The 16,681-nt window shown below is 38.8% G+C and overlaps 1 protein-coding gene across 30 annotated transcripts in view; it reads left to right on the top strand.

Annotated features, from left to right (window-relative positions):
- Positions 1-16,681, top strand: part of map4k5 (mitogen-activated protein kinase kinase kinase kinase 5) — a 56,211-nt gene that overhangs the window by 7,765 nt on the left and 31,765 nt on the right. For all 30 annotated transcript variants that reach the window (XR_015504960.1, XR_015504956.1, XR_015504961.1 and 27 more), the window contains 7 exon segments: positions 2,685-2,742; positions 12,747-12,837; positions 13,042-13,106; positions 13,199-13,254; positions 13,555-13,602; positions 13,689-13,731; positions 13,831-13,903. Coding sequence is in view for 23 of the 30 variants with exons in the window: in XM_087277574.1 (XP_087133700.1) it covers positions 2,685-2,742; positions 12,747-12,837; positions 13,042-13,106; positions 13,199-13,254; positions 13,555-13,602; positions 13,689-13,731; positions 13,831-13,903 (434 nt within the window). In the remaining 7 variants the exon portion in view is untranslated.

The following is a 16,681-nucleotide window of genomic DNA, read 5'->3' as shown; positions in this document are numbered from 1 at the left end:
AAGAGGGAATCTAATGATGACAAATGTCTCATTTACCAGTGGAAAAAATTGTCAAATAATGTTGTCAATGATAGATTACAAGCATATGTCTCAAAATAATTTAGCTTCAGAATTGTGTATAATAGTTCACTCTATCTGATCACTTTACTGTTCATTAATGACGAGGGCAAATTTAAAGTCTGTTCAAGTCTACACCCTTCCAAGTCTAAACTAAATTTTAGCATTTTAACCAACAGTAGACCCACACATAGACCTAAATATTATTAGTGCTGTTTTACCATATGTTTGAGAATAACAATAATAAAAGCCTATTCATATTAACCTTTATTTTACATCTACAAAATCGTGAGAAAATCATGATCCTTATTTTAACCCAAAAAAAAGAAGGAAATCGTGATTCTCATTTTAGCCAGAATCGTGCAGCCATAAGCTCAAGTACAGATGACTAATCAGCAGTTTGCTGTTAATAAATAGAACAGGATCATATCCTGCTGTGCTAATAGAGAGATCTTTATTGTACCTTGTGAACTGGGTTAAAAATGAAACATTTATATTTACTTACTGATACAGGCCAGGGTATCCGCAGGATCTTAAGTATTAAAATTTGATTAATCAATTTAGAGAAATTTAAGGCCATTAAAAATATTAAAATGTCTTCAATGCAAGGTACTCAGTTTGGTATAATTCTTGGTTATGCAAGTTATAGTTGTTTGCTAACATTTGCCTGAATTTAATCTGCAAATATTCTGATGCTGTTTAGTTTATAAAATGATATGGAATTAAATCCTTTTTTGTTTATTGCAGTAACCAAGGCAACACCATTATTCCTGCTGTTCTATAGGCGCCGTCTGCTGGAAGAGAGTGAATTATTTGTGAATTCATTCATTCATTCATTTTCTTGTCGGCTTAGTCCCTATTATTAATCTGGGGTTGCCACAGCGGAATGAACCGCCAACTTATCCAGCAAGTGTTTACGCAGCGGATGCCCTTCCAGCCGCATCCCATCTCTGGGAAACACACACATCCACACACACACTCATACACTACGGACAATTTAGCCTACCCAATTCACCTGAACCGCATGTCTTTGGACTGTGGGGGAAACTAGAGCACCCGGAGGAAACCCACGCGAAGGCAGGGAGAACATGCAAACTCCACACAGAAACGCCAAATGAACCGAGGTCCGAACCAGCGACCCATCGACCTTCTTGCTGTGAGGCGAACGTGCTACCCACTGCGCCACTGCGTCGCCTATTTGTGAATTATTATATACTATTATTATATTATATGATTATATTATTGTTATATAGCATATTTCTACACAATGAGATTTTTTTACATCAAAATTTAAAATTAATCAGTTTATTTAAATCACTGTCTGCCCACACTATTTTAGGGCTATGTTGAGTTTTTGTGTGGATCATGATGAAAGTCACATATTCATTTTATTTTTTATTATTCAATTTGCTCATAAAACAATAACAGTAAACAATTCTCAGTTTTTGCTTCCTCTTCTGAATTATCTTAAATTGATAAGGAGTTATAACAAGCTAAGACTCTATAGTTGTGCTTCCTTACAGTCAGTGTTTAGTTAATATACTTTAAGTTATAATGTCACCAATATTACCTGTTAAAACCTAAAGAAGTAATATAGTCCTAATGGTCTTAAAATGTATGGAAATAGTCTTAAAAAGGCATTAAATATTTTCTGATTTCTTTATATACCCTGTAATTCATGGTGATTCATAAAATGCTACTCGTACTTAGAAAGTAAAAAGAAACATATAGAGGAAGGACAGAAATTCACAGAAATAATACGCATTGGTACTAATGAAACCTTGAACGATTCGTTCGTGCAAGAACCTGAACATTGTTGAGACACTGCTCGCTGCAGAGCCATTTGAGCAGAGCTGAGCTCCAGCGAGGGTGAGCATGAGCTCTCGCTCCTCCTCCTGTAAGCTGTTTTAATGCGTACACTAACCCCACCCCTAACCCTACCACCAGTGACATCACTCGTAGAAGTGCAAGAAAGGAGGAGCGATAGCTCAAGCTCCCCCTCGCTGGAGCTCAGCTCTTCCCAAATGGCTCTGCAGTGAGCACCTCTTGACATTATTTGCAATATTCTTATCTTAAATCCAGATCATCTGCAAATGGTTCTGAGTGCATTTATGACTGTCTGAATTGTGATGTATTCTGAATAAAAGTATCCTTTTAATTCACAATACAACACATGCATCTTTCCTCCCTATCATAAACAAATAGCATCATCATCTCACCTTTGTATGTGCCCGTTCATACATTATAAGAAAATAATGTTCAGTTTCTTGCATGCCTCATCTAAAGCCTCAAGTATAAACGTATATATTTATTGACTCAAAGTTGACTTTCGTATTATGAATAATTAAGAGCTCAAATGTTTTTAAAGTAGAACTATTGTGCCAAAATCATTTTTATAAGTTCTGTAGAGTTTAGTTTTGGGGTGAATCATTGCTTTAAGTCTCTCTTGTATGCGAGCTTGTGTGTTTTGATGGCTGTCGTCCTACTTCCAGTTGGAAACGATGAGGCCGTTTCCACCAGAGACATGGCTCTCACTTATATGCGCACATTCCAGTGTTTTGATCGGAAACTATTCTGGCTCTCTGTTTTTTTTTTTTTAATAACTCTTCCCTTCTTGTATTTTGCAGGCTCGAAAAATCTCCACAGGAGAGCTTGCAGCAGTAAAGATCATCAAACTTGAGCCTGGTGAGTGAGTATGAAGCCATCCTGTTGTGCTCAAAGAGTGTGGTGTAAAGTCTGTGGTGAGGCTTGTATGATACATCCTGTTTTGTTTTTACCCGTGGGGCATGTCGGAGAACTGTTCATGGCTGATGTACATGAACGCTGCTGGTTGGCACCTCTCAGCAGAGGCTTGTCCTGAGCATTTGTTCATGCTCAAAAATGGTCTTGTGCACATTCAGCTGAATATAGATAAAGTTTAATTACTTATTTGCAATTTACAGTTTTATTGCTGGACTCATTTTGAATAATAGACAAAGCCTTCAGACAGTTTTCTCTTTGTGTAAAAGTTCTCACACCCCCATGCCTTTGGTTGACATCATGTATCTTAGAAGGTGAATTAAATTAAGAGGTTGACAAAACAGATGTTGTCATTAGAATGATTAAAAAAAGTAGTGTAACCATGTGTAGAGTGGCAATGTTTGAATTCAGAAAAGTTGTGTGTTTTATTAACACCTTAATATCCTGTGATGAGCTGTAGGGCACAATTAATTAGCATGCAACTGAAATTGTTTTGTTGATTAGTTGGATTTATCACATTGCGATGGCTGCACATTTTTCTATATAGTTTTGTATGCAGAGTTACTGAAGTTAGTCCTGCGCGCTTGCGGTTTTTTTTTAGTTACTTCTTTGGTTTGGTGCGTTAATCTGATCGTTACTATTATTCAAAAGAAGGTAATGATTCGCACTCAATTGCTTCATACTGTTTTTATTTTTACTTTTTCTTACATTTTACGGGTGATAACAGACAAACAGACGTTTCGGCACAAAGCCTTCCTCAGTGTGCGACACAGTTTTGTATAAAATAAAATATACTATCACTATTTTTTTGCATAAAAAATTGCAAAATTTTTTTCCCTTTAAAGGGCACCTACTTTACACCTTTTACAAGATGTAAGATAAGACTTTTGTGTCTCCAGAATATGTCTGTAAAGTTTCAGCTTAAAATACCCTTCAGATTATTTATTATATATGTAGAATCTGCCCATTTTGGTATTTGAGGACTATAGCTGTGTCTCTTTTCAGAGGCTGTATCCTCCGAAGGGTGCATTTGAAGGACTCTGCGTCATCACAGCACAACAAAATCTCTTATTTTTAAAAAAATTCTAAAGCTCCTTCAAATGCAGCCTCAAAATGCGTCCTTTGTTTTCCAGGTAATATGAATGATACAACCAGGGGATCCTTCGCAGGCTCGAACATCCCAAAATTCATTGCATGCTGATAACCGCAGGACGTTTTTATAAGCAAATTCTGGATTAAATGTATGATGTAGGTTTTATTTTACTTGGATATTTAAACATGTTAAAAAACAAAAGAGTATGACTAAAGAGTAATTTTATTTTTTTACAGTTTTATGTGTACATGATCAAAGGAAATATATTTCCAGCTTCAGTAAGCCTTGTTTTTCCTTCAGATCGCTTAAAATAAGTTTTAGAATCACGTTGAAAAAACGTCATTACACATTTTATAACCGCTTATTAGCGGCAGCTGTTATGGTTGCCAGGTGACGAGATCAGTCCACTGTATGCTAGATTGTCTAATTTCTAAACGCTCGGTTCACCCTGTGTCTACTTCCAAGGACTCACCTTTAAAGTCTGCATCCTTCAGAGGATACAGCCTCTCAAATGAGATGCAGCTTATGTAGCTGTTTTTGTAGCTTGTGGCTTTAAATTCAATTGAGCTGCATGTCTACTTCTCATGCGTTACGTCAGATAAACAGCCGTCAGTGATAGAAACAGATAAAGGTTAAATTAGGGCACTAGTCAAATATATCAACCAAGTTTATTTTAGACATGGGCTGGTAAAAGGGCCTACTTGCACTACGCCATCCGTACCGTGCCCATGCCCGTTTCCCGGATCGTTTGAGAAGTGTGAATGCGCGGAATCGGGCTCAAGCACAGTTCACCTGGCTGGCCCTGGCCCGGTTGGAAGAGGTGGGCCTGAGCGCGGTTCACTTGGGCTTTGGCACGGTACGTTTGTAGTGTGAGTGCAAAACGCGCCAAAGCCCGAAACTGAAAGCGAGACGTGACTTTTAAGGGACTGTTTCATATGGATTTATTAATCAATCTTACTGTTCAATGATCGCAAACTGCCATGGTTTATTAAATACGCAAACCCCTTACTGCACGCCAGCTGTGGCCCTTCAGCAAACCTCCTCATTCCTGCAGCACGAGGGGTTTGATTGTTTATGAGCGGCAAAAGTGGCGGATCTGTTCGGAGAAACATCTGACTGCGTGTCACCGCATCCCTAAGGACTGTTTGGCGAAATATTTGACTGCATGTCACTGCATATCAAACGACTGAAACGATATAACTAGAAAAATCTCCACTGCGCTGCTGAGGGACAGCGTAAGTGTGCCCAGGCCCGATTGTGGTGTGAGTGCGGGCCGTCGGGGGAGACGGGAGAAGGGACAAGCGTGCTTTGGCCCGGTTCGAGGCAACTGTACCTAGTGTGAGTACGGCCTAAGATTCTGACGGTATGGTGGGCTTAATTTGTGGCAGAACACTCCGGATCCGGCACCTCTGAAATCTAACCCGGCACCTCATTTTACCAATCCCTCTACTCAACCTGCCCTCCTCCCCAGTCGACTGTTCACTTTCACTTTGTTCCGGGACTCCCCAACCCTCTTTACTTACGTCAGCAACAACCAACCCCGCCCCGCCTCTTAACTTACATCCGCGACACCCATCCGCTATCCAACACCCCTGCATTTACTGACAGCATGCGGCCATGGTGATTATAGCAGATAAGAATTACTTAGCGATTTTACTTTTTTATAATAAACATGCTCTGTTTTAAAATCATTTTAAACTTAGAAAATTAAATATTGAGGTGCAGCTGATCACAGAAAGTTGTAATATATGTTTTAATACCAACAAAAAAAATTTTGTGGACGTGTGTACTTGTTATCATGCAGACATGGCACCTGTCGATCAATTCGGTGGAAGGAGAAAACCACACACCTACGTCACATTACAATGGGCCTCTAAATCACTCGGATTTGGATGCTATTTTAACATCAGTAGAAAGAAAAAAAGAGACTTCTTGTGTTTTTTACTCCAATATGACTATGGACTGACTATACCTGCACATGCATTTTCATCATAGGTACCCTTTAAATCAGAATTAAAAAAGAAAGGTAATTCTCATTCTTGAGAGGCACAGCTTTTCAGCATAGTGTTTTAGTATTCTGACTGTGTTCAATGCATTAGCATGGAAGAAAGGCCCTGTGCAAGCACAATTAAGCACATAATAATTGCATCCACATTGTGCATGCTAGTTTTGTGCATCACCATATTGAATAATGTGTGAGAATAATTTGTGTGAAAGTGTAATGTATAGTTGAATATTTGTAATAGTTATTTTGTTAGTAATGGATGAAAACTATATTTCATCCATATCCCTTTCCCTGTGCTATATATTTGATAACTAGTGTTATATTTGCTCCATGCTGAAGTAGTTGGGTTGAATTTTTGAGACTTCAATAGTGTTTTGCTTCTCATATAAACCAAAAATTGGAGATGAAAAAACAATCATATCACATCAAAATTTGCCTCAATCATAATTTGCTTGGACAGTTCTTTAAATCTTTAAAAGCTAGCGATAAACCTACAACTTTACCATCATTTTTCACATAGTTTGACTGGTTTGGATTGAGAAGCATTTATGTTTCGATTTTTATTATTTTAATATTGTAATCTTAAACCTACCAGTTCACAGATTTCTACAATTAACTGTTTATTCTCAGTGTCTGTACAGTATAGTTACAGGTTTACAAAAAATAACTTCTGTCTTCCTAAATAAGCAGAAGTTAAACTCACAGTCAAACAAATATCTTTAGGTGGTTTCTCATCAAGTCAGTTGCAATAGAGGCTGACTGGCGTTTTACATACCGATGGTAAATAAATGACATCTGCGCATTTACGTCAGATCATATGACACTCTAGATTACTATCAAACACTTTTAGTTGACGACAGATTGCTGTGTTAACCATCTTTGTTAGTGGTTAATTGTCATGTGAAACGAAACATGAAGTTGCTGAGATGTGGTGGCGCCACTGGAACATCTGGACAAAGTGCATGAAAAAGAGGCCAAGTCAGAGTAAGATTTACACCTGGAAAGCAGGTGTGCACGGGCCTTTTTAAAAAGCTGACTAGATCTTTCTTGTATGTTAGCTGTCGCCTTAAAAAAGATCCCGTCAGCTGCAGTCTCTGTCTATATGTGTGTGTTTGTGCATGAACACAAACGTCATCTCATGGAGAACTGAAAAGCTGACTGTATTCACAACTTTTGTTGCGCTGGCCACACTGTTATACCCTGCTTGCACGAAAAGACAAAAACATCTTAGACTGGTCTAAAGCACTCTTGTTGGACAGATTCCTTTCCTTGTTCGTTTATTGGCTTTTTCACACTCCACCCCTTAAAAATCATCCAATCAGAGCATTGCAACCGTTTCTAACCTTTGGCATGATTGTCAAGAACATTTTTCACTGTGGAAGTCTAGGCTCTCATTCCAATGTTTAGAGAGGATGGGTGTTTTTTTTTTTTTTTTTTTTTTTTTTTTACATAGTTTGGTTTGCGGAAATGGTAAATATGAATTCCAACCATAAAGTATGCAGAGCATGACTAATTATAATGGAGTCATTAATTGGAAATAGGATGAAATAATGTTTTTCCTAGTGGTTTAATTTGGGAACCATTTGCTGATCTTTTCATTTCTAAATATATCACAAACAGCTGGCTAATTTCTCTGCTGGAGCTTTAGATCATGTGTTTGGTTTCCCAAAGCATTTTGAGAGCTGTTCTTGTAGCCTTTCTTTGATCGGTTTTACTTGTTCCAGTGTTTTGGATGGATAGTTGATGCTAGTTGTGGTTTGCTATCAGATAACATTTCATTGACAAATGTTTGACATGTCGTGATGATAAGTGAATTTTTTTAGTAGTATTTTTTGGTGCAGCCAAACATTTCACATATCCAATAATGAATTTCTTTCCTGTTTGAGAGTTTTGATTGTAGAAGTGAAATAAAGAAAAAAACTTTTTGGTTACAAACATTACTGGCATTGTGTCCTGTTGAAGACAAATCACATATTATGCTTTATAAATACAGACTGCAAAGACATATGGCCGTTTGATATTGAAGAAAAATAAGTTAGCTGGGTGCACCTCTGAAGGATCTGATGGAACAAGACATGGTACCAAATGAATCTAGGCCGTTTTTCAGCCCTCTTAAAGCACATAAAGTGCAGCTAATCTCTCAATAATATTCATGTCAACCTTTTAGCAATTAAACTGGAGTCACCAGACAGGCGCTAATCTGTGTCTACAGTAAATGAAGAAAATTCAAAGCAAAAATTGAACGATTAAAGTCACACTGTTGAAATGTCTTCTCCAAGTGTGTCTGTCTGCAGACTGCAATAAAGGGGCATACCATAAAGGGCGCATAATGTGTAGTAGAGGCCTAACTTGCAGTTATCGAGACTACATTGAACCAATGCAAGATGTCACAACGAGATGTTGGCAAGATGGCTGAAATGCTTTTAAGAGAACATTTTTAGCAAATGTTTTCATGCGTTTTCTGCAAATGAATCCACAACCAATTAATTGTAAATAATTATGTTCATTGATTTAACAACTCCACTCACTGACCGTTTTGTCATGACAGTTGTCAGTTGGTGTTCGATCCCTGTTGTTGCAAATAACAATGCAATGGCGAACATGTCAAGTATTAAAGCCTCCGCATCTTATGGCTGTTCATGCACAGTGGAGAAAGTGTAGACGTTATTAACTATGATGGTTGGGTTTAGGGTTGAGGAATGTGTAGACGTTAATAACTGTGATGGTTGGGTTTAGGGTTGAGGAAGGTGTAGACGTTGATAACTGTTTAGGGTTGGGGAAGGTGTAGACCAGGGTTTTTCAAAGTCTAAGACAGTGGGCCTCCCTTTTGACACAACTTATCCATTGGCGCCCCCCTCCTCCCAAACACGCACGCACGCACACAAATATATATATATATATATATATATATATATATATATATATATATATATATATATATATATATATATATATATATATATATATATATATATATATATATATATAGAGAGAGAGAGAGAGAGAGAGAGAGAGAGAGAGACAGACAGACAGATGTCAGACTGTTAACTCACTTTTATCATCATTTGCATGAAAGTGCAATTATTTACAGAGTAATAACAAGTATTTTAATATAACGTTTTGAAAACTAGGATGATGGTTCAATATGAATAAAACAGATTCAAGAACTGTCCATCCCAGTCAAAACAGTCGAAGTTTAGCGGGTCTTATGCTGTCATTAGCCAAAATATTTTGACAAACCACACATAAAGGTCGTGGTTCATCAGCTGGTCCTGTCCACGTAAATCTTAAACTCAAATACTGATCATCATATCGTCGTCTTTTGGGTTTAAACCCTGAACTTGAAGGCTTTTGTGGCCAGGGGGCGTCGCCGAGAGCCCTGGGAACGGAGTGAGGCCACCGCGTAAGTGGATACACCTGCGGTGCGCACCTGCCTCGGATCCCACGGAAGGAGCTCTGGATCATAAAAGGAGGACCGATGGCAGAGGAAGCCGAGAGAGGATCGGGCCCGGACATATTTTTTACTTTTGCTTTCAGTTTGACGGCTGTCTCCGTGAGGAGCTGCCGTCCGTTTGTTTTGGTTTAGACGGCAGCCTCCGTGAGGAGCAGCCGTCACTGTTATTAATAAATCATTTTAAAACTGCGTCGGTTCTCCGCCTCCTTCTTCCTGGCGGCCAAAGGGCTGTGAACTTCATTACAGCTTTGAATCGGGGGTTCTCAGAAACCGACCCATTGTATTAGCAGGCATACCTGTATTGGCGGGCTTGCCAAACAGAAGCGAATTCACAGCTATGGCCTTCTGGGTAAAAAAGGTTTTCTTATATTTGACGTATTTTTTATTTTTTTTTTGCTTAGTTTAATTAAAACGTTTAAATACAATAAAAAATACATATAATAATTAAACTTAATAATTATATTTTTATTATATTATATTTTTTCCCTCGCCTCCCCTGACATGTTCTGGCGCCCCCCAGGGGAGGCGCGCCTCACACTTTGAAAACCCCTGGTGTAGACGTTAATAATTGTGACGGTTGGGTTTAGGGTTGGGGAAGGTGTAGCTGATAACTGTAAAGGGTACAGCATCATTTTGGTCATCATGGTTTTGACATTTGGGTCTCAACTTCAAGCTATGCCTCTACTGCAAATTACACCCCTTTTTGTTAAGCCCTTGTCTAGCAATTCGCAGACAGACCCTGCTCATAGTGTGATCTATTCATGCTAGCTATGTCTGATGTAAACACCCCATAAGGGAGAAAAATTATAATTGTCTCACTAATAAACATTGTGGCTTATCAAACACATTCTAAGATGCGCATTTGAATTATCCCAGAGCTACATATAAGTCTATGTTTCTCTGATGCGGCTGTTAATCTAGTCTGGTTGAGCAACCTGAAGTAAATGGAAATGATGGGGTGAGTCAAGCAACAGTCTGCTTTGTGTTCTAATTGGCCTTGTGTCCAACGAGTTTTATACTTTTGGAATTTATATGAGAACAAGGAAACAATGGTGTCTGAGGCTCAAGGTATGGCCATTTCCTTATACTGATATCTTATTATCCAACTAATTTTATTTTCAAGGTGGCTTTATATGTCTGAAAAGCAGTACATTGTCTTGTACGTTGATTCAAGTTATGTGTTTCTGCCAAATCCAGTCCAATGATTGAGGAATGGGGTGATTGTAGCTTGAGTTTAGTAGTGGGTTGCTTGATTTATTGCAATTGACAGTACTAAATGCTTGTTTACTTAGAAAAGCTTGTAGCTCAGAGGAAGCTGCCTAACTTCAGCTTTCAGCAGACAAACCATCAGGCCTGCTGCTGTATTTAAGACACACTATCTCACTGACACACTCTTGGGCTTGGGCTGTTTGTCTTGAGTGGAGAGGAAGTGGTCAGCTTGGTAGGCTTCATAGCTGGGTTGATCCTTGTACATGCGCACACACATACATACACACACACACTGAGATGCTGCTGATGTCTTGTGGATGAGGTGTCAAATGAAAATATGCACGCTGCCCTCACTGACTGTTCCTTTCAGTCATTTGAACAGTTTTTTTCTCCCATATTTCAGCATGCAGTCGTTGTGAAACTGAGGTGGTTGTTTTTTGTGTGTGTGAGTTTCTCAAAGTGAAAGGTCTAAAGCAGAATAGAGAAGTGGCTACAGTCAGTTTCTTTACATCATTTGCGAATAGATCATACAAACGTTAAGACACTGCCTTCTTACTATGAAGCAGTTTCTGCAATGCAATTTCTTTATGTATTCACATGTTTATTTTTACAGTGGAGGGAATATTTCCATATGATGTTTGTATATTTTTTTTATTTGTTTTACTTTGAGGTACTTTAATAAGGCTTTTGACTGTCATGAACAGATCAACAGATTTTTTTTGAGCGCATCAGAATGTGTAAAGAAGTCAGCGCCACCTGCAGGAAACTATGCAGTGTTCACTGTAGCAAAGATATTCAGACATAAACAGATCATGTGCTTTAGGCAAGACGATTGGTCTTTGAGTCACACGATGAATGAAAATCAGTTTAAAACAAAAACAGAGGAGTGAGTCATTGCTTTAATGCAGGTTGTGGTGGGAATAGAGGTGTGTGAGTCACTGATAGTATCTTTTTATGTGTGTCATGATGCATTAAAGGTTTTGACTTGTTAAGAAGCATGTAAATGTACAGGGGTTGTGTTTATTTTGAAGGCTGATTTTGGTCAATTATTAAATGACCTAAACATTTCTGTAGAGAAACAAATAGTTACATTTTTATGGTTATTTATAGAAATATTTTTTAGAAACTACAAATTCAATGAAGTTTATTATGGTAATAAATACACTGTAAAACCCAAAACCCCCACCGTTTGGGTAAACCAATTGCAACAAACCATTTAAGTTCAAAATCTAATCCTAATGAGTACTGTGAACTAAATCCATTTGAGTAAACGAAGCAATTTGAGCACAGTAAAATCCAGTAAATAAAGAGAACTCAAATCAACTGAGTATTGTAAAACCCAATAAGTTAAGTCACCTCAAATCGTTTGAGGAAACCGATTGCTACATACCATTTGAGTTAAACTAATCTAAATGAGTACTGTGAGCTTACTCCATTTAAGTTGAAGTAATGAGGTATATAATCAACTCATTACGTTCAACACAGAGTTTAAAACTCTTTTCAAATGAGAATAATTAACTTTCGGTAAATTTTGAGTTAACGACACTCATTTCATTTGATAAAGTTGACTGTTGGGTTTTACAGTGCATATGTAATATCTATTCTAATAACATTATAAAATAATATTCTTAATTGTTTATAAAGATTAATAATAATAAAATAATAATGTGTTGCTGTTGTATATATTTTTTAAACTGCTATTTTTATTTTTTATTCAATAAAATTATATTGATTTATCAAAAGTGGCTGTAACAAAAAAAGCTAATTGTTTAGACCATTTTAAAGTCTTCATTCACAAAGAAACCTGAGTATTTTCATGGGGTGTGTTGTGTTGGCATTAGCACGGATTCAGCAGGAGGCTAAGCTAATTATCTGTATTATTAGACGAAAACCCTTCACTCTCGCAGGCTTTATTTGGCAGTAGACACGAGGAGGGTGAAGAGATCAAATGAGAATGATCTAAACTAGATCACATAAAACAATGAAGAGAAATGCATGAAATCTGACAGAAGTACTCCCCATATTATGATTATAATTTTAATCACCCTCAGAACTGAACACCCAACATGTGCTCTCCATATCTGACCCAAGCGCTCTTTCTTTCCTTGCACTGTTTAGTTTCTGCATCTGTTGATTCTTGATCTGATTAATAACACTCACATTCTCCATCTCTCATCTTTTTTTTTTAGGTGATGATTTCTCAATCATCCAGCAGGAGATTTTCATGGTGAAGGAATGCACCCATCACAATATTGTGGCTTACTTTGGCAGCTACCTCTGGTAACTATAAATAACTGGATGTTTTTTCAACAGATGTATCAATAATTGAACATTAAAGTTTAAGAAATCATTAATTGTTTATTTAAATGCCTCATATTGAAGTTAAAGTTCACTTTCTAAAGATATCTCTCCCCCTCTCTCTCTCTCTCTCTCTCTCTCTCTCTCTCTCTCTCTCTCTCTCTCTCTCTCTCTCTCTCTCTCCAGCCGTGAAAAGCTGTGGATTTGCATGGAATATTGTGGTGGAGGATCATTACAAGACATTTACCATGGTAAAATTGTTTTGTGTGCGTTGAATTTACAGCCTTCATTTTGTATCCTGGAGAACAGCAATGAAAATGTATGTATTTGTGTGCATGTGTAGTTACGGGTCCGCTATCCGAACTTCAGATTGCTTATGTGTGCAGAGAGACGTTACAGGTAAGAGCATTCAAACACTCATTTCCTGTTGAGGCTTTCTGTATTATTATTTTAAGCATGTAGGTGATTTGAGTGTGTGTGTGTGTGTGTGTGTGTGTGTGTGTGTGTGTGTGTGTGTGTGTGTGTGTGTGCGTGCGTGCGTGCGTGCGTGCGTGCGTGCGTGCGTGCGTGCGTGCGTGCGTGCGTGCGTGCGTGCGTGCGTGCGTGCGTGCGTGCGTGCGTGCGTGCGTGCGTGCGTGCGTGCGTGCGTGCGTGCGTGCGTGCGTATGTGTGTGTGTGTGTGTGTGTGTGTGCACTTAGGGTTTGGGGTATTTGCACTCCAAAGGGAAGATGCACAGAGACATCAAGGTAATACGGCTTTTAACAGTCCTATCTTTTTGTGTTGATCTTTCCTCCTGCTTTTTAATAACTCTCTCCTCCTCAATGTGCTCTAGGGGGCAAATATTCTGCTCACAGACAATGGAGATGTCAAATTAGGTGAGAGGGTCACGCTGTAGTTTGTGTTTGTGTGTGTGTGTGTGTGTGTCACTGTATGTTACTAAATTTCAATTATATTACATTTTTCCCGTTTTGCAGCGGACTTTGGAGTTGCCGCTAAAATAACAGCCACAATGGCGAAAAGGAAATCCTTTATTGGGACACCCTACTGGTAAGGCCTGTTCGTTTTTTGGTGTCTATTGTGATCTACACTCAGTGGCCACTTTATTAGCTACACCTGTCCAACTGCTTGTTAACGCAAATTTCCGATCAGCCAATCACATGGTCAAGACGATCTGCTGCAGTTTAAACTGAGCATCAGAGTGGGGTAGAAAGGTAATTTAAGGGACTTTGAACGTGGCATGGTTGTTGGTGCCAGACAGGCTGGTCTGAGTATTTCAGAAACTGCTGATCGACTGGGATTTTCACGCACAACCATCTCTAGGGTTTTCAGAGAATGATCTGAAATAGAGAAAATATCCAGTGAGCGGCCATTTTGTGGGCACAATTGCCTTGTTGATGCCAGAGGTCAGAAGAGAAGCTGGTTCGAGCTGATAGAAAGGCAACAGTAACTCAAATAACCACTTGTTACAACCGAGGTATGCGGAAGAGCATTTCTAAACACACAACATGTCCAACCTTGAGGTGGATGGGCTACAGCAGCAGAAGACCACACTTGTTAGCTAAGAACAGGAAACTGAAGCTACAATTCGCACATGCTCACCAAAGTTGGACAGTAGAAGATTGGGAAAACTCCTGGTCTGATGAGTCTCGATTGCAACATTCGGATGGTAGGGTCAGATTTTGGGGTCAGCAACATGAAAGCATGGATACAGCCTTGTATCAGTGGTTCAGGATGGTGGTGGTGTAATGGTGTGGGGGACATTTTCTTGGCACCCTTTGGGCCCATTAGTACCAATTGAGCATTGTGTCAATGCAACAGCCTACCTGAGCCACAATTTCCAATAGCATCCCTATTGGTTTCAACTGAAGTTGATCTGAAATTAAATATAACTTCAGACTTCATGGGCTGCAGTTGCAACATTTTTCTGGGCACTTGATTGTTTCAGTGTGAGTGTGTTGTGTTTGTATATGTGGCACATGCACCCTTGTATTAAAAGAATTAAAAACAATTAGAAAAGAGTTGCTGCTAAAGGCAAGCAGAAATCAAATTCTCATCACTTGCAGCATGTTAGTTATGCTTTTCAAAATAATGAGTCAGTAAAGGCACAAATACACAGTTTGACCAACTCATACATGATTAATAGTGGCTCATTTAAAAAAACAAATGGAACCCGAACCACATTTTTAGTTTTTTCATTTTTGGTTTTCTGTTGTGCACCCAAGTTCAGAAAACAGCGTTCACATTATTCAAACAAATAGACCTGAGAGTGAACCAAAAATATAGTGTGAAGCAGCTCTTCTTGGCTTTTCTACAGGATATTAAAGGTAAAAAGGAACCAGCATCACAGCATTGAAAAGTCATGTGTTTTCAGCAACGCAGAAGAAGCATTAGGGTAGAGTCTTATAATCCAGAATGTAAATGAAATCTTGCATGAGAACTGCAGAGCACATATAGATGCTCTTCAGACAATGAAATGACTTAAAGTCTACCAGAAGCGTGAAATAAATGCCTCATTTAGAAGTGAATGGCTCCCTCTGGATTACTGTGAATCTGGGATAGGCAGCTGAAAAACCTACTGTTGTGCCAACACAATCGACTGGACAAGGACAGGCTTGCAAAGTGCACGTCAAGTTCAGCCCAAGGGACAAGAATGCAGCCTTACAAGTTTTAATAAACAGCACAGTTTTATAACATTATGACTCAATTGGACTTCTGTTGTCTTTTGTTAACGGAAAAACAGAGAGCAAGGGCTGAGCCAGTCTATTTGTGTTCATGATGATCTCTGATAACTGAGCATGTGTGCAAACCAGCTGCTTCACCCTGATGTTATTAACACTATTTTCATTTGTTCATTCATTCATACAAAACCTTGGGTAAATATAAATCATGACACTTCTCAAATATCAAAGTCACATATATTTGTTCATGGGATTATTATCTTAACCAGTTTATGAACTTCTTCCTGTTCCAAATAATGAAGTATTTTTTTTATTTGTGAATTCAAAGCTTTTGAGTGTCCAATGCTTATCAGGTAATCACAAACAACTAGAAGTTTCTAAAATGTATTAAACAAACATGTAAAATCAGAATCAGCCACAAATTATGATGCTCTCTGTGTAAAAATACTAAATCAGGTGTGTTGTCTTTGGCTGTACACTGCTTTTGATAAGTTAGGTGCAACAGATGCCCTTCCAGCTGCAACCCAATACTGGGAAACACCCATACACTCTCACATTCACACGCGCACACACACACACACACACATACACTACGGGCAATTTTGTTTACTCAATTGACTAATCATCGACCAGCAGGGTGGAACAGATACAGACGTTAAAACAAGAATCTGCAAAGCAAGAACCCCTTTCACCCAGCTTAAGACCATCTAGCCCATCTACTTTGACCACCAAGACCATTATGAAGTAAGTATTGTTGTACGGGGTTGAAACCTGGAGGAAACCAAAACTACCACCCGAAGAATCCAGACATTCATCAACACCTGTCTCAGAAAGATTCTACTCATTAGCTGGCCGGACAAGATCAGTAACACTGACCTATGGGGAAGGACCTGTCAACCCCTTAATAGAAGCACACTCTATGCAAACCACCATCTAGGATCACGGGCTCTCAGATGAAATCCCCAAGAGAAGAGGAAGAGAGGCCATTTAAGAAACACCTGGCGACGTGACCTAGAGGCAGGATGGTTTACACCTGGGGAAGAGTAGAAAGAATGGCCCAGGACAGATACCTTTGGAGATCGACTTTTGGCGGCCATACCCCGGAAGGGGCAGAGGGCATAGAAATTCACTTATAGCGCATGTCTTT

This window comes from Danio rerio, chromosome 13 (assembly GCF_052040795.2).
Source record: "Danio rerio strain M-AB ecotype USA chromosome 13, GRCz13ab, whole genome shotgun sequence".
Taxonomy (NCBI): Eukaryota; Metazoa; Chordata; class Actinopteri; order Cypriniformes; family Danionidae; genus Danio; species Danio rerio.
Note: the sequence above shows the minus strand (reverse complement) of the source record. Positions and strands in the feature narration are given on the sequence as shown.